We start from the raw sequence: 23,234 nt of genomic DNA on the forward strand, positions 1-23,234 counted from the left end.
GAGGCAAAGAGAACTTACTTCAATAGCTTGCAGATAGGTGGATGTAGGGTCCGTTTGGATGCCGCTGAAAATTGAAAACTGAAAATACTATAACAAAATAATTTTTAAATATATGAATAGTGCTGTGGGACCCATTTTTAATGAAATTTTTGCTAAAAAAAGATGTTTGTGGGTCCCGTGACCATTGGAAAAGCATGAATCACTCTTCTCAAAAAAAAAAAAAAAAAAAACGTGAAACGCTGGACGGGGACATGGCTGCTGTATCCAAATGAATACGCATTGAACGTTGGGAAGAATAAGAGAAAGAAAAAGAACCAGACCTCAATCGGTAGATTACTAGCAATGGATGTGAAAGGAAGATCTGAACCCAACAATGAAAAGAGGAACAATATATTCAGGGCCGGCCCTAGACATTTTGGAGCCTAAGGCGAGAACTAAAATGGGGCATTTTTTATACTTATATATTAATTAAATTAAAGTTTATTTAATATTTTTATATTATAATATATTTCATTTAAAATATATTTTTCTTGCCTTTTGAGATGCAAAATATTGACTAATGAAATTTTTGTATTCAAGTTCTTCTAACATCTCATTTTCAATTGATAATATAGCTAATCCACTTAATATTTTTTGATACATTGTTGATCTTAGATATGATTTTATTAATTTTAAGGGATAATTACAGCAAACCCACCTGAGATTTGGCCCGTTTACACGTTACCTACCCGTGGTTCAAAACTTATCACTTTGCCCACCTGAAGTTAGTTCTGTTAGCCTTCCATAACCCACCTCTCCATTTGCCGTTAGAAAAACACCCTTTTATTAAAAATAGAACATAACACGGATCAAACACGAACCATCAAATCTTTTCCTCACAAACACAAGAACACAACATTTGTAAATATAGTTCAAAATTTTCAGTTACACACATCCAAAACCAATTAAATCCTCTGAATCCATACCAAAATCCCTCACATTTTTCAAACCCAAACTGTAATAAAAAAAAGTTTTAGAACCCAATCATAGATTAAACAGAAAATAGAAACAAACCAAAGAGAGAAAAACAGCACCATTGTTCATCTCTCCTCTAAAAACAAAAAATAACAGAGAAAAATCAAACAAACAAGATCAAAGAGGGGGTTTTGTAGCTTGGGTTCAAGAACACACTTGCTCTTGGTATGAACAGTCTTGAGCCAATCAATCCGAATAAAATTTTCATATTCGCACAAATCTTAAAAAATATTTACAAAAATCCTACACTTGAAAGTGTTGTACTCTAATTTCACAAAAATCCTTTCAGTCATTCACAAAAATCATACACAACTTCGTTCTCTCTCAAATCTCAAACCAAAACCAAAGCAAACCCCTCTTCAAAACCCAGACCCACTACACCCACAGCAAAGAAAATAAGATAGCAGAGAGAGAGAGGCGAATTGAAGTCACAGTCGCTGGAGATGGAACCGTCTGAGCCGATGCAGTCGCTGGAGATGAAGTGAACCAAGACACCCATGACCTCTTCGAAGTCACTCTCGAGTCCAACCATATCTAGACCCTCGTCACCCATACTCCCCAAATGGTCGACTCCTGGCTCTCCGACATCTACCGCATCCACCGCCTCATCGTCGGCCTCGACGTCGAGTGGCGACCCAGTTTCAACCACAACATCGAAAACCCAGTTGCCACTCTCCAACCTTGCGTGGGTCGACGCTGCCTCATCTTCCAACTCATCTACGCCACTCACTTCCCCAACTCGCTCATCGAGTTTCTCAGCGACGAGGATTTCACTTTTGTTAGAGTCGGGATTGAGAGTGATGTGGAGAAACTGTTGGATGATTATGATTTGAAAGTTGGGAATGTGGTTGACCTTTGTGGACTCGCTGTGGACTGGTTGGGGAACAGGGATTTGAAGAACGCTGGGTTGAACGGTTTGGCTCGAGCTGTGCTGGGACTCAAGGTACATAAGCCGAGGCATGTAACTTTGAGTAGCTGGAGGTCCACGGAGGTTAAGAGATGAGAGAGAGAGAGATGACACGGTTGTTGTTGCATAGAGACACAAAACCCCATATTCCAAGCTCTTTAGAAAAAATTCAAACCCTAACTCTTTGATTCATGTTATGTTGTGTTTTGGTTGTAAAAGTTGTTTTCTAACGGAAAAGCCAAAGATGGGTAACGGATGGGTAACGAATTGAAGTACAGGTGGGTAAAATGATAAGTTTTGAACCACGGGTAGGTAAAGCGCAAACGGGCCAAACCTCAGGTGAGTTTGCTGTAATTATCTCTAATTTTAATTTTGAAAAACTTCTTTCTGTAGAAGCTACTATAATAGGCATTATTAGTAAAATCCTATAAGCAATGCATGTATTTGAAAATGAATCTAATCTTTTTATATAATTTAGTATGTCAACTGGAGTATAATATTTTATTTGTAAAATTTCTTTTAAAACGTTTAATCTGAAAATAAATCTAAACCATCAATATCATAATAAATATCATGTTTTAGAAAAAATTCAAGTTTAAAACAGTATTTTTGTAAACTATCACTATCTAGTGATTTCAATTTTGTGAAGTTAAATAGAAAACCAAAAAATCTTCATATATTTGAAATTGTTCAAATCTATTCTCAATTGAACTAATTGCTTTATCTACTATATATAAGAAATAATCGATTCTAAAAGATTCTTCAGTAGAACGTATTGTCTCATTATGAACATTTTCATCAAATTGTTTCTTTTTATGAATTATACGTTTCTCACGAAATATAGGTTCTATGAATTATCCATTGATCCTTTTTTAGACTCAATTAATTTTTTTTTTTCTTTTTTTAAGTTTTTCATATCCAGATGCATATTTTCTAGTAGACATTTCCAATCAAACAATATATTTATGAAGACTAAAATAAAAAAATAATGAGAAATAGAACCTGATTTATAGAAAAAGTATGGTTGTAATTTCACCGAACAAAAACAAGTTTTTAGCAATATCAACCTGCATAAATAAAAACTTATTCATTATATTACCAATAACTAATATATATATATATATATATATATATATATAAACACAAGTACAAGCCTAGCAAGATGGCCACACAAGGCTTATTAATAAGACCCACCCACAAAAAAAAAAAAAAAAAAAAAAAAAAAAAAAGCTAAAGGCCCAAACATCCAACCATAACTCAATATAAACAGCCCAGTCTTAACAAATAAAAAGTAGAGAAAGCCAAGCCTTTTACTTCAAAAATCAAAACTTGCAGAATCAAAATGCATTTGCAATGCAAAAAAAAAAGAAAAGGCAATCGGCAATCCTCACTCTTCAGTCTCAGTTCAGAGTTTTAAGATCAGATGTGATCGGATGATTTAGATTAGAGGAAGCTTGAGCCAGGCAGCCAACAATAGTGGAGAGAAAGAATGAGAGAGCTGGAGAGCAAGAGTTGAAGGAAAGAAACAGAGCAAGAATGAGAAAGAAAAATGGTAAAAATTTTAGGGATTTGAAGTTTTTTATTTGTTTTGATTTGTGATTAATCTCTTAGACCGGATTTGTAGTTTATTTTGTTAAATTTTGGTTTGTCTAGATGATAATGATGTTATTTTTGAGACAATTGATTTTGTTTAGACCAAAGAATTTTTTTGTACCACCAATGTTTAACGAATATACTAAAATTTTTGTTTTTTGGTCAAAAGGATGTGCCAGATATTTTTAGATTCATCTGAAACTATATATATATTTTTTCCTATTGCCCCTTCTTTTTTTAAATTTTGGGGCTGTTAGGCAATTGTCTAATTGGCCTAGTAGAAAGGCCGGTCTTGTGTGTGTTCTAATAAATATCAATGTTTACTCAAAAAAATTCTAAAGAAAGCTAAATAAAGTGTAAACAAAACTTTATGTGAATTTCAGTTCAAAAAAAAAAAAACTTTACGAATTTACACTTTCTTCTCTTCCATATTCATAACGGAGGAGGAAATTACTTGCATATAGCACTAAGTAAGTTCATCCTATGTGACACGTTAAAGAAGAAAACCAAAAAAAGCAAAGTCAAGAGTAAATGCATCTAGTCGGGGTAGTTTCGAGTGGTGATCCAAGTCTTTTAAAAGGTCAAATATTTAGGCTAAAATTTCAACCCACCACAACTGGCCGAAAGAAAGAAATGGCACAATTATTAGAGGAAGCAGGACCCATCAGTTGCCGAAAGAAGATGGGTTGTGGATTCAACGTGTCCGTAAATAATTCAAGATTGGGGGGTCCAGGCTTGAACAAGTCCTTTGTTTTGTGCTTCTATTTTTTTATTTCTTATTGACTCACAATTAAAATTTTTTTTTCATTTTTAAATATTTAACAGAAAATATTTTACATCAAGGCGAAAATGTTAAACAAAATCGCAAATAATTTTTTATTTTGTTCCAGTTTCAAAAAAAAAAAATTTTGGAGTTCAACTTAAATTTAAAAATTTTGGAGTTCAAATGATTTCTTAGATTTAAAAATTTTCTACCTTATGATTTGGATTTGTTCAATATATGATCCTTGAATAAAAATTTGGAGTTCAACTTCCAGTTTAAATTACTTGAATAAAGAAGACCTGATTTTTTTTTTTTTTTGTTTATTATATGTGTGGGGCCCAATAATTCATGGACCAGGCCCAGTTGCTCCTGAAAAATCCGAAGGCCCAATCCGAGGAGAGCCGTGGCCCAAGCTCTACAATAAAGAGCACAAAACAATTTTGGGAGGCAGCCGAGAACAGTTTAGTCCTCGGCAGATCCAGAATCCCACCGGAATAAAGGGGTAAAACTGGTATAGGGACGAATTTGTAAGGAGATCCAAAATATCTTGGGGAAGTTATCCTTACTACCCTTCCAGATAAGACCCAGCGCCTGACAGAGCCGTACTCTGCAGCTTTATCAAACCATCCCCAACAATTCCGGGATTGGACTGATGGGACAAATGTCAGTGTTCGTAAAGATTGACCCTACACGTGGACGAAGGACAGCGAATGCAAGCTAGTATAAAATAAAGAAGTAAGTAAATCTGAAGGAGATCCCAGCCCACCTCCAAAAAAGAAAAACTACATGAGGGAGAACCTCTCAACAACACCGGACTTCACTGAAGAAAGCCCGTCGTCGGGTAAACGAGATAAGGCCTCAATGGTCCTCGGATCAACTCCGAGGAGACCCATCCCATAGGGCGCGACGTCTTAGGGCTTAAATGTTCAAGCCCAACTCTCTTTTTACATGAATTCCTCTAAAACCATGACCGGGCGTCGCCCCTTGACCAGCGGCTAGCTTTTCAAGCCCACTCTCTACAAATCATATTGTGAGAGATCTTTCATATGCGAGCCCAACATCATTATTGGGCCGCAGTGGAATCGTGTCCTTACAATATGGATTTGAAATTATTAATGATTAATTAAAATATTTATTCAGCCAAGGAAAAAAGGAGCAACAACATAGTTTAGATTGAACAAGGTTGATATATTCAAGAATCAAGAGCGGATAATTCTACTGTACCCCCTTTTTTCTGGGGGGTACCAGAGCAAGTTTAGAATCAAGCATTTATAAGAAAAAACATGACTTGGATAAAGCTCTAAAAAGGTCTGTATATCACTATATATGACTACATGTCATGAAGCAAGTTGCAAAATAGATAAGTCAGTAAGTAAATAAACCAAGTTAACCCAAAAAAAAGAGAAAAAAAAAAAAAAAAAACCCACAAAATTGTTCCATATTTTTCTTCAAAAAAAAAAGTTCCATATTGTAAAGGTGATATTTGCAATTTACCCAAAAAATAAAGATTTGGATTTCGGAGTTCAAACTTCTTGTTTAAATAATTTTTAAAAAGTAGACTTGATTTTTTTTTTCTATTTAATATATGGATTGAAATGATTAATGATTAATTAAACTATTTATTCAACCAATTCAAAAAAAAAAAAAAAGAAAGGAAATGGTCTATATTTCAATTAGAACTAGAAACACTGTAGACTATCTCACCAAAGCGTAGGAAGCAATTTGTGGATGACACTTCTTTGAATAATGGATCGGTGGGGGTGGTGGACCACCCTTGTTGGGACCAATGAGACTTTTAGGTTGGAATTGCCGAGGGCTTAGGAACCCTTGAACAGTTCATGGCTTTCACAAGATAGTGAGGGAACAAGATTCTATGGTATGTTTTCTTATGGATACTTAAATGTTTAAGGAGGATTTTAAAAAGTTTTGTAAGGATACGAATCTACCTCACCAGTTCATTGTGAAAAAGCTCATTGTGAAAAAGGCGGTTTGGGTGGTGGGTTGGCTCTTCTTTGGAAGGCGGGTGTTGATGTTAGGGTCATTAAATCTTCAGATAACCATATTTTGGCAAAGGTTGTTGAAGAGGATGAGCCTGAATGGTTCTTAATAGGTTTTTATGGTTAGTCTGAAGCATCTCAGAAGCAGAATTCTTGGGTGTTGTTAAACCATATTAAGTCCTTTGTGCATAGTCCTTCGGTTTGTATTAGAGATTTTAATGTTATTCTTAGTTCTATTGAATACTTGCCTCGATCAACTCATGGTAAATGTAAATTGTGATCTCATGTTGAAGATTCCCACAATCAAAATGAATCAAGATGCCTCACTAGTCAAATTGGGAAATTGATATTAATCAACTTGCTGGCGGTCAAGATTGTGTTCAAAAGTTGAATACTTGTATAATCTAAACAAATCAAGATGCCTCAAAGGCCAAACTAGTCAACACCCAAGTGGTTCGTTTCGTTGGACACAAATGCTCAAAGTTAGATAAAGAAGAAATTCACATTACTAGTTATCATTTTGGAGTAGGAAGGTTCTTATGGTACTAGTTATTCAAGAAGAAGGAAGGTGGTAGCTAGACGAGGATCCAAAAATTAGCATCAAGACAAGTTTGAAGGTTGTAAAAAAAAAAAAAAAAAAGGAGGGAATTTTATGTGCCTCATTTAAAATAAAAATTGAATTTCAAGGGCAAATGAAAATTGTAGATGAGTTGAAAAGAGTGAACATATAAGAAAAATACATCAAAATGGCTACACATTACAACCAAAAAAAAGCCTATAGGTTGATAGCTACCCGTACATGTGTCTTGTCTGCATCTATGCTTCCGCATTCGTATGTTTTTGATTGTGTACATTTGCACGTAACAAATACATAGAAATCATCCTATTAAATAATTAAAAGATGCAAACTAAAGGTAATGCAAAATATTTTTCATGTTTATCATAATAATGCAAATAACATAAATGGCTAAAACACAAAATTTTCACCTAAAACCTCATCCACGGTATATCAAAACCACCTAAAGACAGGCTCCTTTCAACTTGGTACAGCATTATTATCTTTTTGCAGTAGTTTTGGATCATTTCAGCTTTCCCAGAAAATATTTATTGGATTTCAATTGTTGTTACACCAGAAGGAATTTATTTATTCAAGAAAAAGAAAAGTACAATCTTGTTATTTTCTATAGTACCATACAGCATCAAGACTGAGGCAGTGATCAAATCAGATGCTCGACCATTGTTATGTGGGATATATCTGAATTGAAATCATAGGCAAGTAGTTGCATCACAACAGCTATGAACATCTTTGAGAACCGCTAATTCTATTTCTAACCACAAGATGAAGTCTCCTGAATTATCAATCAATAGGTTAAATACTTCAAGAGTCCATAAGGCGTTCCATGACCAATTTGACCAGAGCGGGAGCATCAGCAGTGACTGCAACCTTCACTGTGGGTTTATCAGTCCATTCAGTGACTTCGCCAAACCTGGTTCATTTCAAAGAAAGTACAAATGAGTCAGTCGGAGCACAATAGCTTTGTCTCTCTTTTTCCTTTTTCTCTGTAATGACTAATATAACCATTTTTTTAAAGTCAATCTTTCTATACAAAAATTTCAGAATACTAGAAACACCCTTTAACTCTACACTGTTTTAATCATAAAATTCACGATTGTGGTCAGAACCCCATTATCTGATACAGGAATGGGATCCTAATGCAACACAAATAAAAAAACTAACTCATTTCAGCTTATGTGGTCTGCAAAGGAAGTAAGGAACCAAAAATCAAGCAGCTGCATCTGCTGATTTTAGTTGTCCAAAAAGTACTACCTCTTCTGTTTGTTGTATAATATTGTTAGTCCCTTAGTGATGCCACTTGTCTGGACTCTAACCACACCCTCCGTGTAAGTCATAAGTGAAGGATCAACAGCTGCAAGCATGGTTGCTGGATCATGAAGATAAACTCCTACATCAAGAAAAAAACTAGCATCAGTAAATTAAACAATTACCTATCAACACTCAGTCTCATCAACTCTTTCAAAAATAAACCAACCTTTTATGTTGTATGCATCGTGGTGATATGAAAAATACACGTCTAAGATTTTGCACAAATACTGAGCAAATTTTCCATCAGACCTTGACAACTTCTCTCTATCAGCATCTATAATGTATCAAAATTGATGAATCAAATTCAAAGCAAATCCAAATAACAAAAACGAAAGATCAAAGTGAAAGAGGAAAACAAATATAATCAAATTACAATTTTGAATTTTTCATTTCATATTTTGATTAGCAACTCTACATACAAAGCTACAACATTGTTATAAGGTGTGCAGAACAAACATATTACCTGGATAAAAAAGTCATGAGTATATTTTTTAAACATAAAGGGTAACATCTTACAAAAAAAAAGATGGAAGATTTCTTAATTCTTACAATAAAATATGATTAACAGTGCATAATACCAATTTGCCAAAAAGTACCTGTGAAGACAACTTGATGAGTAACATTTATGCCCACAGCCACTACATCTGCCCCACTTGTGAATACAATATCTGCAGCATCTGGATCGCCAAAAATCTGGTCATCCAATCTAAGGTTAGAGAGGGAGAGTGGGAGAGAGTTGGAAACCACCACAGGGCGGGGAGCATGTTGGGTAAAGTGAAAATGGACCAGTGAAAGACATCAAAGATCTGCTCAAGGAAAAATTATACAGATCGCTCCATAAACTTTGTTTCCCAGGCTTCTTTATAGTTGATAAGTGTTAGAAGTATGTGGTCCATATCCCAATAGCTTAAACTTTGGGGAAAATCAGTAATTTAACTATAAGTTCAAGAAGAGATCAAGTTATCAGAAAAGGATTTCTAAAATTCTGAGGACAAAGGCACCCACACTCTCTATCTCCAGCTCTTACTAAGTAGGGCAGAAAAAAAATTGAGCTATACAAAAGGCACCTCATTTGCGGGTTTGGTAGGCTTGCATGTAACAGATCACTGAGCAATGTACATTTTGAGTTTATGAGTTGGAAATCACAGTCTGAATACATAAATTCTGAGCAACTTACATTGGCTTCTGATGCGGGATTCACATTCCCATTTACTAAAAAGGCACCACCAAGAAGAACAATCTGCCCAATGTTCTTTGAAAATGCAGGATCTCGTTGGATAGCCTACACCAATGGATAACGTAATTCAAAATATAATGGATAATATTCAATATTAGAGACCATGCCAGATGATCAGGAACTCTAACCAGTGCAATATTTGTAAGTGGGCCTAGTGCCACAACTGTGACTTTTCCTGGATAAATTTTTGCTTGCTCAATGAGAAAATCAGCTGCTGACTGTTCAATTGGCTTCCCTTTTGGTGGAGGGAAATTTTGGTTGCCAAGTCCATCTGCACCATGGACGAAACCAGCAATGCGCAGTTTTGTGCCATTCTGTAAAATGAATAAAGAAGAACAAGAAAATTCAAATCATACATCAATGTCTACTTGTAAATGAATGATATGTAAATAAAAATGTGATGGTGCTTCAAATTCAGAGTTGAAATTATGTGAGTGAAACTACATAATCTACAATACAATTTCTCCTGGAACACGTTTAGCTGTTATCGTGAAAACTTGAAGTCAGCTTCTTCTGTGAGATAACCAGCTTTAAATGATGTTTCCAAAGAAAAATCATATTTATTGCAGCAAATGAAGCTTTAACAAATCGTTCAAAGAAAAATGAAATAAAGAACAAAACCTGTTTTTTGCTCTATTTACAAAATTAACAAAGGGAAATCTCAGGTTGTCCTTTCATTAGTTTTACTCATTTATGATACTATCTAGACACTAAACACATATCATAGAGCAGTATGAGTTCAGCCTTTCAATCATCATCAGGCACATAAGCAAAAGTATGATAGGATCAAACCCTTTTTTTTATAAAAAAATATAAGAGGATCACACATGCATTCCCCAATAGATTTCCCCATATTTTTTCCTGATGCAAGAATAAGTCTGTCTTCTAACTACCAAAACTATTATCTTTTATTAAAATAATTTAATGAAAGTCCTATCAATGTATAATTTTGCACATCCTTGCTCTTTTTGAATGTTAACATAAACAAACAAAGTCAAAAAAAGAAATAAAGACAAAAAATGCTCAAAGATACAAATCTAAAGAGCCACTATAACATAGGATCATGGTTTTTTGTCTGTACATACAGTGATTGAGACATGAGATCCTTCAGCCACTGGGATATCAGTCCTTCCTGCAACTTCAAGCTATATCACAAACATATTGGAAGAGTTACTACAATTAGCCTCAAAGGAAAGAAAGAGGAGGGGGGGAGGAGGAGAAGGTAATTCTAATAATACACTAAAAACAAACCCCAATTCAGCTAATGAATAATACAAAGAATAACTCATATAGATTCAAAACACCATAAATAAAATGAACCTCATTAGCTATACCAAATGCAAAGCATTTCTTGTGGCCAGGGTTGTATAAACATTCCCATATATAGTTGTAAGTCCAATCACCTCCACCTCTGGTGACCGTAATGCTACAAAAATTGCCATGGCATCATCTGTATTCATCATCAACTCACATAATGTCGGAAAGATGATAAATAAAATAATATATATGTGAATGAAAGCCATTAAGACAGTTGCAAATTCTGGTAGAGCAATTTTGTTTTCTGAGTTCCCGTATGGAAGCACAGCGTGTGGACAGTGGACATGATGGAGACACTCTCATGCATGTCCTCAATGTGTGGGGAGGAGAATATATATTTTCTTATTAAAAAAATTCCTTTGATTTCATATAAGTTTCAGAAGATTTTGATAGTTGTTATTTATTTTGAAAACATAGAATATGCCTAAAAAAAAAGAGATATATATACACACAGACATACATATATTAATCAATTAATTGTTGTATCCCTACCTAATTTTTCAAGAATTGCAGTGTCCCTTGTGTCCATGTCCGTGCTTTTTAGCATAAAAGTCCAAAGATTTATTAAAATTTTCAGACAATTTCACTCTCAGAAATAAGATTACAAGAAATCAGAACCACCCTACATTGGTACGGAATGAATCGTTAAAAAAAAAAAAAAAAAATGGAACTGAACGCATTAAGCCAGTTGCAGAACTGAATGAATCTATGTGGTTCCCATATGATGAAAAGTCACTGATTTTATTTAAATTCCAAGTCATACTCTGCTGCTGCACTCAACAACCAAACAGAGCATCAGGCATGACTTCTTTGATATGAAATTGCTGAATTTCATGGAATCATTGACTGATCTACGGTTTAAAATATGCAGATAATCATTGACTGAATTACTATGTAGTGTCCTAATTTGTCCAGAATTACAGTGTCCCGTGTTGTGTCTGTGCTTTTTAGTATAAAAGTCCCAAGATTTTTATTAGAATTTGCAGACAATTTTTTTACTCTTGAGACTCTCCAGTGGAATACAGAGTGAATTGATAAAAGTAAACGAACCCCTGAAATTCTATGTGGTTTCCCGGGTTCCCATATGATGAAAAGGTCTGTGAATTGATTAGAATTCCAATTCATACTCGGCTGCTCCATTTTCTCAGCAACCAAACAGAGCAGAGCATGACTTCTTTGATATGAAATTGTTAAATATACATGGAATCATTGACTTCTTCTTCTTTTTTTAAATCTAAAATATGCAGATAAACACAATGAAATGTAGAAATCTCGGATACCCAGATACAATAAGGTCCAAAGAAACAAACTTTGAAGAAAACGGGATTGAATGAAAAGAGATAAGGTTACTTACCAATACCAGGGTCAGTATCAATGATGATCTTCTTTGGCTGAGCTGCCATGGCGTCTGAGAATGAAATAGAACTAGTACACAAATTGATCGATAGGTTGTTATTAATAATGGTATCGAGTATTGACAAGGATTGATGGTGATTTATTAAAATATTATGGAGTACATGGAAAAAACAAAAAAGTGAGGTGGGTTGTGTTGTGTCCCAAGGCCAAATGGCAAATAATTCTGAAGTAGTTGAAGAAGTTTGAATTTGAATAGAATTCTAATAAAATTATGCAATAGATTAGGATGAGGATTAGGATTTAATTTCAATTTGTATTTACATTTAAGTAGGAGTTGGATCCTGTGTTTTAGGATTTGGTTGTGATGAAGCTTACCTCCTTACTAGTATTTATGTACGTAGGAATTACAAATGAAGCAAGCAGAAAATTAATTAAAAAATGTATATTTCCTCTCTCAAGTTCAGGAGATTAGTCATCTCGAATTAACTACACGATATTTTATTTCTCAATTCACAACAGGTTGTGAGTGTGTCGATTTATGTAAAGGGATAAAGAAGTCAATTATATTAAGGAAGATAATAGCTGGAGCTTCAGACTCAGAGTGGTCTCATTCTCAAGTCTCAACTCTCACCTCACTTTACTGCTTCAAGCCCCATGTTTATTTTTATGTTTGAGCATTGAAGACTTTTGGTTGTGCTGTTGGCCTGTTGCTGTGAAAGGAAAAGATAAGAGAAAAAATAAACAACATATATTTATGAACCTTCTTTTGTTTTTTTATTTTTATTTTATTTTATTTATTTCACATAATATATGATAGGATAATTAGGATTCAACTTATAAAACTTCAAATAGTTTGATTCTCAACAAAAAAGAAAAAAAACTTCAAATAGTTTTTATTATGGGTGCATAGACGAGATTCTAAGCCTAAGTATTTTATTTGACCACAAGAGATTGCCTTATTGAATTGACTAGAGCTATGATGTATTTTTCATTTGGTTTGGGACTTTGGATACACCCAATTTTTTTTACAATAGGTGATATAAAATATTTTACAATTTTTTCCGCAGTTCTTAAGTGGTATGTCTTTCATTGGTGTTATAGGTGATTTCGTGTGAGTGATGTTGTGTAAATCACAATTTAGTGCTTTTGTTAATAATAGTACTTTTCTAATTGACCAATCCCAACTTTTAGGACTAAAAATGAACAAAAATAATGGAAGGACAAAATTGTTGTGATCTAAAACTTTTGGGGACTAAAAATGAACTTTAAGAAAAAAGGGACTAAAATAAAACTTGGATCAAACGTACATTGATTTTACCATGATTATATCAATAAAACATCATAACTCTTGTGTGTTTAAACTCTTGACAATTAGTAGCCTACTAGTAATATTATGGATGAGGTTGCACTTTTGGTTGATTTTTATTTTTTATTTATTTTTTGTATTGAATAAAATGGGGATGGGGTGATCAACCGTGCTACCCTACCAATGCATGGCCATAATAGCTTCTACATTAGATGAGAAACAAATGTCTGAGGGACTTAAAATAGGGATAGAAGTGGCAAGCGTTTTCTTAGATGAGCTTAGCCATAGTCATTGGGTTTGAAGTGAACCATCTCCCGAGTCGATAATGTCAATTGACAAAACTTTTGTTATCAACCATGAAATGGTCAAACTCTAAAAACCTTAGGGCTCGTTTGGTACATGTGTTTAAACACATGTTTTCAGTTTTTAAACAACATTACACGTATTTCCACATGTTTTTTTTTTGTATTGAATAAAATGGGGATGGGGTGATCAACCATGCTACCCTGCCAATGCATGGCCATAATAGCTTCTATATTAGATGAGAAACAAATGTTTGGGGGACTTAAAATAGGGATAGAAGTGGCAAGCGTTTTCTTAGATGAGCTTAGCCATAGTCATTGGGTTTGAAGTGAACCATCTCTTGAGTCGATCATGTCAATTGACAAAACTTTTGTTATCAACCTTGAAATGGTCAAACTCTAAAAACCTTAGGGCTCGTTTGGTACATGTGTTTAAACACATGTTTTCAGCTTTTAAATAACATTACATATATTTCCACACACTTTTTCATCCACACATATTTCTAAAAAATACAAACAACGTTATCAAAACAACATTACTAAACGAGCCCTTAACTTTTGATGGTCAGTCGAATTTCAGACGGATGATGCTTTCAACATAAATGTCCCAAAAATGAACCAAAAAAATTAAAAGATCTATGAACGAAAAAAAAAAAAAAAAAAAAAAAAAATTCTAAACATCTCAAAAGTCAAAGGAGAGTCACAAAAACCAACACATTGAAATAGTACATTACAAAACCAACGATAATGAAATAGATGGAATCATGTGGATGAAGCCTCAAAATGGACAAATGAGAACTAGAAAATAAATGTGTTCGATCTCTGGTCCAAAGGGTTTAAATTGGTGTCATGAAGTCGAAGGTGACCAAGCCTTCGTTTGGATATCATTTAAAAATGAAAATTATTTCACTATTCAGCATATTTTTGCTACTATTTATGGACTCCACTGCACTTTTTGATACTATTCATGGGTCTCATTGTACTATTTCAACTAACTTTTACCTTTATCTACATTATTTTCAGCAATAAGTTTTCAGTTTCAGCAAAATAAGCGGTATCCAAACAGACCCTTATTAGTGTGTGCTTGATAAAAATTATTTTTGCCAAATTATTTTTCTATTTAGCTTATTTTTTTTTCTATTATTCAAGGGTCCCACTGCACTTTTTGATACTATTCATGAATCACACTGTACTATTTCAACTAACTTTTACCTTTATCTACAGTATTTTCAGTAAAAAGTTTTTAGTTTCAGCAAAATAAACAGATCCTAAACAAACCCTATAGTCTATCGCATTGTTTGCGTGTGCACCATGATTGTGATGATTTAGCTTCCCTTCCCAATTTCCTGATAAATTCATGACTTTTTGTTCTCCTTGATATATCATGCTAGTACTGAGGTGGGAAATTTGAGTGAAACCTAATTCTTGGAGTAGAAGCCAAATCTTGGTTTATTATTATGGAAGCCATAGTAAAGAAAATCCATCAACCCCATAACTATATGTGTATGGGTCCGTTTGGATACCGCTGAAAATTGAAAACTGAAAACACTATAACAAAATAATTTTTAAATGTGTGAATAGTACCGTAGAACCCATTTTTAATGAAAAAGTTGTTTAAAAAAGAGGATTATGGGTCCCGTGAACAGTGCACGAGACCCATTGGAAACACCGTAACCACATAGAAACGCGCTTCAAAAAAAAAAAAAAAAAACATAGACGCAGACATGGGATGCGCAAAACGCGCTTCCCAAACGCACACTAAGTGACTTTGAAGGGCGAAAGGTTTAATGGATGATGAAGCTGTGTTTAGTGAGAGAGACAAAATTAAAGGGAAAATGGAATATGAGAGTTTTTTTTTTTTTTTTTTGAGTGACGGAATATAAGAGGTGGAGTATGAATTATGAAATATTTATTTTTCATAAAAATACAATGTGTGTCTTTGTATATGGTTTATGAGATGGTTTATTTAAATTTTCAAGTAATATTTTTGACTAAAAACACTATTTTTGACCGTTCATCTGGTCAAAGCTACTCACAACCCATTAGATCAGACTCATCAATTGGGTCTTTTGGATCTTTGCTAACCCCATCCTCTTTTTCTTTTTTCCATCCAATTTTTAAAGTATTTACAATAGTCTCTTTATATTTTTTTCTATTTGAAGAGTATACAGTAACTTTTATCTTTGACTTTGTATATTTTCAAATATATTTTCCAACCGACTCTCTATCAGTTTTTTTTATCTCATTTAAATATAATTTCTTCATTATTTCTATATTCTTTTTTTAATCTTCCTTTATTATTTTTAAATCTTTCTATATTCTTTATTTATCCATTCCCAACAACTATATTTTTCAAATTTTCAATTGCTATATTTTTTTAATCTCCCAAAGTTAACATTTTTGGTAACATTTTAATTTGAAATTTATTAAATCTATGTTAGTCTTGTAATTTATCAAATCTATGTAATTTGAAAAAAAAAATTCAATTATTTTTCCCTTTGAAATTCATCAAACTTTTCCTAGTTTTTAATTTTAGTTTATGGTTATTATTCATTAACTTATCATTATCCCTTTTTATTTTTTCTCCTAAAAAACCTATCAAATTTTAGTTTAAATGGTTATTATTATTATTATTTATTAGAAAACATCTTAGATCATAAATACTAATTAGTAATCTTCTTCTTTTTTTTGTTAAACATGCTAATAATATTAGCAACAAACAGTTTGTTATAAAAGAGTTCAGCTTTATCAAAAGCCAGTAAACTATCCACCATAGATGGTGGGTCATACAAAATAAGAATTCAATTAATTGAATAGCTCCCATTTTAGCTAGCCTATCAGCATGTCTATTTGCTTCACTTTATGTATGTGTCACTGTGCAATTAGGGAATGGTCTGATCAAGTTCCTACAAACAATCAAAAGAGGTTCTAACATGAGATTTATAGTGGATAGATTGGAAAGCAAAAAAATTAAACAATCACTTTTGCATCTAATTTTGTATTGATATTGTCTAAGTTCAATTGTCGAGCCAGAGAAAGGCCATCCTTAAGGGCCCAAAGCTTAGCCATATTGCTGGAAATACTCCCAAGATTCCTTGCAAAACTAGCGATCCAGTCCCCATCACTACAGCACAGCACCCCACCTCCCCCAACCTTCTTAGGATTCCAATAATAGATCCGTCTGTATTGAGGTTCACCCAACCTTGGAATGGGCTTTTTCCAGCTAACTTGGGCTTGGATTCTACTTGGTTTGCTGGAGTTATCAAGTAATAACAAAGAATCCAGCTCCCTTCTTGATACAATGAGAGTGTATGTTTGGGTCGGTTCTCCCAAATTGAAAGATAAACCTATTTCAATGGAGCCAAATCATCCATATAGCTTGGGGAAAAAACAATCTTCCAAGGTATACAAGACTACAAGAGAAACTCATAAGATTCACAGTTCCTTTTTAACCAATTCAACCGAGAGGGGTGGGGGGGGTTCCCGAAGAAATCTTGCCTTGCATCACTGACTCCCAAGTTCCTCTAAACATCCTTCGCCACACTATAGTCTCGTAGAACATGGGTAATTGACTTAGCAAACATACCACATAAATCACAGAAAGTATCAAGATTAAAACCTCTTGAACCTAAAACTTCTTTAGTACGGATGCTAAAGTGAGAGCATTGCCAAAGGAAGAATTATATTTTTGACGTAGTTTTGGCATTTCAGACCCACAAGTTAGAAGTATCCAGGTTCAAAGGATTCAAACCTCTAGCAATTAGAAAAGCCGATTTAAGAGTGAAATTCTCATCCTTAAAAGCCCATATGAGTATATCTTCCTGCAAAGGGTTTGAAGCAAGAGGGATCCCTTTAATTTCTTGCATGATATACTCTGACAAAACAAAGAAAATCCCAACATCATTAGATAGAAAGTCTTTAATAGAGATGTTCCCTTCCCCCTCCATTAGAGGGCCTTGAATTTGTTTCCTAAGAGGGCTTGAGGCCAACCAAAAGTCACCCTATACACTCACAACTTCCCCATTAGAAATAGGCCATTTTAATCCTTTGTTAAACACCTCCCTCGTTCCTTAATTCAGTAGTCTTCAATAGTGCAATATCATTTGTATGGATCTATCAATTCATCATTAAAATCAACCTTTATTATATACCTCTCCTTTAAAAAAAAATAAAACTCATTATATAAATACGTACGAATAGAAAAAAATATTCACTCAAAAGACAAACCCACCCCACTATGTACGAGTAACCCACACTTGACGCCACCACTCATTTTCACTCTAAAAACACCAAAGGCCACACATTTCATTTGCATGAGAGAGAAAATGACACAGACAGCGCTAGCTCCTCCCTTTCTCTAAGGACATGCTACCCAGATGGGTTAGAATTTGACTGGTTTTAAGATTATGTTGTGTTTGTGTTTTGATTGTGTATCCTTTAGAGTTTATTAGAGACGTTTGAGAGAGAAAAAGGGTTTGGGTTGAGTTTTGTAGCCGTTGTGAATTGAATGTTGAGAGTAAAAGTTCAATATTTTTAAGTGGTTGGGTTGAATTATTTATTCTGGTTAATTCTTTTCTTCAGAGTCAGACAAACAAAGTGTCCCTTATTTTTTCTTTTTTTCTCAAAAAAAAAAAAAAAGTGACATTTTTTTGTGGGTTTTGGGCAATGGGCTGAGCTCGTACTAAATGACTCTTATACCCTCACTTATCAGCCCAAGACGAAGGACACTGCAACAAATTTGGAATAAAAAAAAAGGGTAAGTTGGGCAAAGCAAAAAGTAGCCTCTTTAGTCTTTTCCCCCCCTCCATTCAGTTTCAAATATTCATTAGGCATTTTCTCAAAAAAAATATATATATATATATATATATATTCATTAGGCATTAGGCAAAAGCAGCACACACAGTACATTGCACTACAGTAGTAGTAGTAGTAGTAGATCTAATCACTCTCATTTGCTCAGAATGAACCGAACTTTCTCTTCTAAGATCCCAAAGAAACCTTCTCCAGCACCGCCAAAGGTCGATGGAAGCACTGACAAGACCAAGAAAAAGAAGAAGAAGAAGCAGAGTCCCACTCGAAACCCTTTACAAGATTTCAATGCCATTTCCACCATCTCCAGCAGTAGCCATGGCAGTGAGTCTTCTTCTGTGTCCATTGAAGCTCCCAGAGGCTGCCTCAGGTTCTTTCTCTCTCACCATTCTTCTTCTTATTCTACTTCTAATTCTACTTCAAATTCGAAAAGCCCTTTTGATAGATACAAAACTGTGTCCAAAACACCCAGATCAGCCCCTAATGTGATGGTTTCAAAGCTATCCAAATCTAAGCCCTCAAGGGAGAGCAAACTGTCAAAATCAAACATTGAAGAAAACCCAGATAGACCCATATCACAGAAAGCACAGAAAATTAAGAAAAACCCACCTTGCTTGTACCAATGGCAATCTGGGGAGAAACCCAGTTCCAAAACCGGGCAAAGATTGAAACTTTCTTCTGTTCTAAACAATAGTGATGATTCTGTGAATAAGTTGGCATCTGGGTCTGAAGTAGAAGGACTTGTGAGGGTGGTTAGTCATTTAGGTGAGGCCACTGAGCTCAAACCATGGGGTGCTGCTGATGCAACTTGTACTCCTTTGAGTAAGATAGCAAGTGGGTCAGGTTTCGATAGTGAAGTTGGTAAGGTTGTGGAGGAGAACTCAAACAGGAGCAATAGTAAGACACCTCCGGTTCTGCCCTCGGTGTCGCCTGAGATACAATGTGGATCATCTGTGGTGTCTACAACGATAACGCCTTCTTGTTATGCTGCTGGCCCCATGGTTTCTGGGGTCACTGACAAGAGGAAATGTAGGCCTAGAGGGATTCTAGCTATTGGAGAAAATGATGACTTTGGTAAAGTTAAGCCTTTTGATAGTTTTGATGATGATAATGATGAAGAAAATGTTGTAGGGGTTGGTGATGAGTCACTCGTGATCCCTGAACCTGCTGAGGCTTCAGTGCATTGGCTTTTATCTCCATGTAATGAGGAGGATGAGGATCAGAGGGAGAATTCTGAAAATATGTCATGCGGAGCTGAGAGGCCGGCAGGGTCTACCATACTAGCTAAGTGGGGTTCCAAAACAGTATTTACAGAAAACTAACTATTATGGGTCTTGACTTGATAATAAAGTTATTTTTTTTTTTGGGAGGATAAATTGATAGTTTTTTTTTTTTTTTTTTGGGGAAGGGGGATTTGAACTTTAGATGTCTCCTTTGGAAACACCAAGAAGTGCCTATCAATTGAGCAACAAGGCTCTTGGCACCAAACATTAATCGACTTTGACACCCTGTACATAGAAATCAAGTCTCAACACCATTTTCTTTACAGTTCATGACATACATGTATGTTAGATATTGATTGATGTCGACATTACAAAGCCAGTAAACAATACAATTTGATTGTCCATTGTGGACAGTTTTAGGTGCCAGAAGAATCCTCGCTATTTACAAAATTCAAGAATAAGGGAACTGATATCCAAGATTAATGGTAGAGTATCACTGAGCTACCTCACATAATACACCATTTTGTAAGACTATATATGTGCATTATTGACTTAAATCTTGTAGTTAAACCAAGTTTGCACACGCACTGTATTCCTCATTTTAAATGTGACGATACAACAAAATCCAATGACTTATGAATTCTGTTATCCTATATTGTAAAACATTCTACGTATATGCTGTATCACCTTAAATCTTGTACCTAAACCAAGTTTTCACATGTGCTTTGTTAATCATTTTAAAATTGACTATACAACAAAATCCAAAGGGGTCTGAATTCCCCTATCCCATTTTGTAAAGCTTTCTCCACATTAAATCTAGTGGACAAACCAAGTTTGCACACACGCTTTGATACGAAGAAGGTGTGGCAAAACTTTGTATATATATGCTGAATCACCTTAAAATCTTGTAGCCAAACCAAGTTAGCATACGAGCTTCATTCCGCATTTTAATTTGACTATGCCAAATCCAGTGGGGTCTAAAGTTGGTGATCCCATATCTTAAAACTTTCTATGTACATCATGAACCACCTTAAATCTTGCACCATAAAATCTTTCCGGTCGGGATTCTGTGTTCAAAAACTTAGTGTGTATTTGGATCCACTGAGAAGTTGCTGCGTTTACGTTTACGTTTTAGTTTTTTTTTTTTTTTTAGCTAAAATGCTACTGTTCATCACTGTTATGAACAGTAACCGCAACTTTTGACCGTGAACAGTATATATGTACACTGATCACGGACCTACAAATTATACTTTTCAACAACTTTTTCATTAAAAATAGGTCCCACGATACTATTTACACATTTAAAAATTATTTTGCTACAGTATTTTTAGTTTTTTTAGTTTTCAGTTATAGTAAAATAAGTTCTATCCAAACAGTCACTTAATAAATAAATGCTGAATCGCCTCACATCTTGTAGCTAAACCAAGTTATCGCACATGCTTCATTCCTCGCTTAAGATTTAACTATTCGACAAAATAAAAAATCCAATTGGAACCTGAGAATGCTGTGGAAATACCCCAAATCCCCTTCATCTTTTAGAGTCTCGCCATCAACAAATACCAGTGTTGAGTAGCTGGTAGAAGCACATTTCACCACTATTTAACAACTACATAGTATCTGAACTCATGAAAATACACTAGAATCAAAATTCAACCAAATTTGAACCCATTCTTATAGTATGTACATTAATCAATACAAATCGAAATGAAATGAAATAAATAAATTAATTAATTAAGAACGAAATTGAAAATAAATATAAAAAAAAATGAGCAAGTGTTTGAATAGTGAGCAATAGGCTTCACACCTGATTCAAAATTTTCTGAGTAGCCTCCTCGGAGATCTTGTTTTTCGCCGAGGAAGAAGAAGCGGCAGCAACAACATGATCAGACTCCACCGGAGCTTGATTTTGCACTTGCGCCCCAACCTCTTGCTCTCTAAACCCTCCACCACCACCACCGCCTCCGCCGCCGTAGTACTGCTGATGATGATGATGAGGATGCGGATGCGGATGATGCGGGTGATGAGGATGGTACTGAACCGGAACATGATGAGGATGTTGAACGGGGATCACGTGAGGAGGAACCGCCACGTGACCCTGGATCGCCGCCGCAACGTGGAACGGAGGCGGCGGCGGAGGAGGAGGAAACGAGTGCATAGGCGGCGGCGGAGGCGGAGGAGGAGGAACAACAGCAGAAGAAGCAGAAGCAGCAGCGAGTCGCGGTGCTTGCTGCTGAGTCGGAACGAACTCGGGAGCCTGCGCGTTGAGCCTGCTAAACGAAACGTTTCGCGATAACGAAGACGATGAAGATGGAGGAGGTGGATCGGGTTTGGAAGGATCCGAGAGGTTTGGGGGAGAAGGAGATGGATCTGGAGAGGAATCTTCTTGGGCCATTTGGGTAAAAAAAAGATTGAGGGGTTTAGATATATATAGATAGATAGATGTGGGGTGGGGGTGTTATTTTTGGCCCTGTAAAAAGGGCGGAAGAGAGAGTCTGGGGGAAGACAGTGGAGAAGGGGTTCTCGGGATTTCAGGGATGGGTTGGGACTCAACTATTTATAGACATCATAGATAGATCATACATTCATACTTCATACAAACGCCCACTCATATCATCTCTTTTTTCTTTTCTTTTCTTTTCTTTTTTTTGTAATGTTATGTGGGCCCCCATTTATTACTTACACTTTCTACTTGTACTACTCTCCAAGTGGAGCTACTATTTATTTTGTCTGTACTCCACTGCCTGCTATCCCACCTTCCTACTGTGTTTCTCTTCTCGTCAAGAATGAGATGAATTGATGGACCAGGCCCAGCCCATATCTTCTAAAAGAACAGGAGAGCCTATGAAAGATAACCTACCAGACAATGTCGACCAAAGGCGTCTAGCAAACCCATGAGAAGTATACGAGAAACCACGAGCGAGGTAGCTCATAAATTAGACAATTGTCACCTCCACATTAATTAGGTGTTTCCACTTGACACGAGCCACATTTAAATGAGGGGAAGAGACACATGATAAGACAAGTATCTTCTGACTCTCATCATAATAGTCTTTTACTAGGACTATAAACAAGCCAAGTTGAGTATTAAAAGTTCAAGCATATTCATTTAATTTTATCTTGAAATCATCACCAAATAAGATTACATGTTCAATCTTGGTTCGTTTACTTATCAAGCAAGCTCAAGATTGTTTATGAGTTACTTGATTAACTTATTATTTTTCTACATATAATAAAATCATGACTAAAACGTTATATTCTTCACAAATCTATGAATTTTTACTACAAATGAATTATTTATATTATGAATTAATAAACTACAAATAATAATTTTATATCTTATGAACCAATAATTTAAAATTGAAGCTCACATTTTACCCTCCAAACCCACCTTGTGATGGATTTGCCTTTCTCTCTCTCTCATCACTTTCGGTTTGGTTTTTTTCTCCCTCTATTAAGGATTTATATGATGTGGGTTTGGTCATGGCAATTCTATGAGGGAAGGTGATGGATTTTTCTTAAGCCCAA

General features: G+C 35.0%; 4 protein-coding genes across 4 annotated transcripts; 2 read left to right on the top strand and 2 right to left on the bottom strand.

Annotated features, from left to right (window-relative positions):
* The first annotated feature begins 1,576 nt into the window (after positions 1 to 1,576).
* Positions 1,577 to 2,774, top strand: LOC115965230 (Werner Syndrome-like exonuclease). Its single transcript, XM_031084404.1, has 2 exons — positions 1,577 to 1,957; positions 2,766 to 2,774. Exons 1-2 carry the CDS (start codon positions 1,577 to 1,579, stop codon positions 2,772 to 2,774), a joined length of 390 nt encoding a protein of 129 aa, XP_030940264.1.
* A 4,510-nt stretch (positions 2,775 to 7,284) lies between these two features.
* Positions 7,285 to 12,289, bottom strand: LOC115963533 (probable uridine nucleosidase 2). Its single transcript, XM_031082571.1, has 9 exons — positions 12,068 to 12,289; positions 10,731 to 10,846; positions 10,482 to 10,541; positions 9,525 to 9,710; positions 9,337 to 9,441; positions 8,756 to 8,852; positions 8,326 to 8,433; positions 8,103 to 8,238; positions 7,285 to 7,761 (listed from the first exon to the last, which is right to left on the bottom strand). The coding sequence occupies exons 1-9, from the start codon at positions 12,114 to 12,116 to the stop codon at positions 7,653 to 7,655; spliced, it is 966 nt and encodes a 321-aa protein (XP_030938431.1). The 5' UTR covers positions 12,117 to 12,289; the 3' UTR covers positions 7,285 to 7,652.
* Positions 12,290 to 18,569: 6,280 nt separating this feature from the next.
* LOC115965231 lies at positions 18,570 to 19,808 on the top strand. The gene has a single exon (XM_031084405.1). It carries the CDS (start codon positions 18,639 to 18,641, stop codon positions 19,806 to 19,808), a length of 1,170 nt encoding a protein of 389 aa, XP_030940265.1. The 5' UTR covers positions 18,570 to 18,638.
* A 1,413-nt stretch (positions 19,809 to 21,221) lies between these two features.
* LOC115963534 (la-related protein 6B-like) lies at positions 21,222 to 22,306 on the bottom strand. Its single transcript, XM_031082572.1, has 2 exons — positions 21,514 to 22,306; positions 21,222 to 21,326 (listed from the first exon to the last, which is right to left on the bottom strand). Exons 1-2 carry the CDS (start codon positions 22,099 to 22,101, stop codon positions 21,309 to 21,311), a joined length of 606 nt encoding a protein of 201 aa, XP_030938432.1. The 5' UTR covers positions 22,102 to 22,306; the 3' UTR covers positions 21,222 to 21,308.
* Between the last annotated feature and the right edge of the window lie 928 nt (positions 22,307 to 23,234).

The sequence above is a fragment of the Quercus lobata genome, chromosome 10 (genome assembly GCF_001633185.2).
Source record: "Quercus lobata isolate SW786 chromosome 10, ValleyOak3.0 Primary Assembly, whole genome shotgun sequence".
Classification (NCBI taxonomy): domain Eukaryota; kingdom Viridiplantae; phylum Streptophyta; class Magnoliopsida; order Fagales; family Fagaceae; genus Quercus; species Quercus lobata.

What these genes read in the sequence shown, in the direction of transcription:
- LOC115965230 (XM_031084404.1), top strand. Translation starts at nt 1,577, where the DNA reads ATGGTCGACTCCTGGCTCTCCGACATCTACCGCATCCACCGCCTCATC.
- LOC115963533 (XM_031082571.1), bottom strand. Translation starts at nt 12,116, where the DNA reads ATGGCAGCTCAGCCAAAGAAGATCATCATTGATACTGACCCTGGTATT. An exon ending in CAAGAAATGCTTTGCATTTG is followed by an intron (nt 10,542 to 10,730) that starts GTATAGCTAATG and finishes TTTGTGATATAG; the next exon opens with CTTGAAGTTGCAGGAAGGAC. An exon ending in CACTTACAAATATTGCACTG is followed by an intron (nt 9,442 to 9,524) that starts GTTAGAGTTCCT and finishes CCATTGGTGTAG; the next exon opens with GCTATCCAACGAGATCCTGC.
- LOC115963534 (XM_031082572.1), bottom strand. Translation starts at nt 22,101, where the DNA reads ATGGCCCAAGAAGATTCCTCTCCAGATCCATCTCCTTCTCCCCCAAAC.
- LOC115965231 (XM_031084405.1), top strand. Translation starts at nt 18,639, where the DNA reads ATGAACCGAACTTTCTCTTCTAAGATCCCAAAGAAACCTTCTCCAGCA.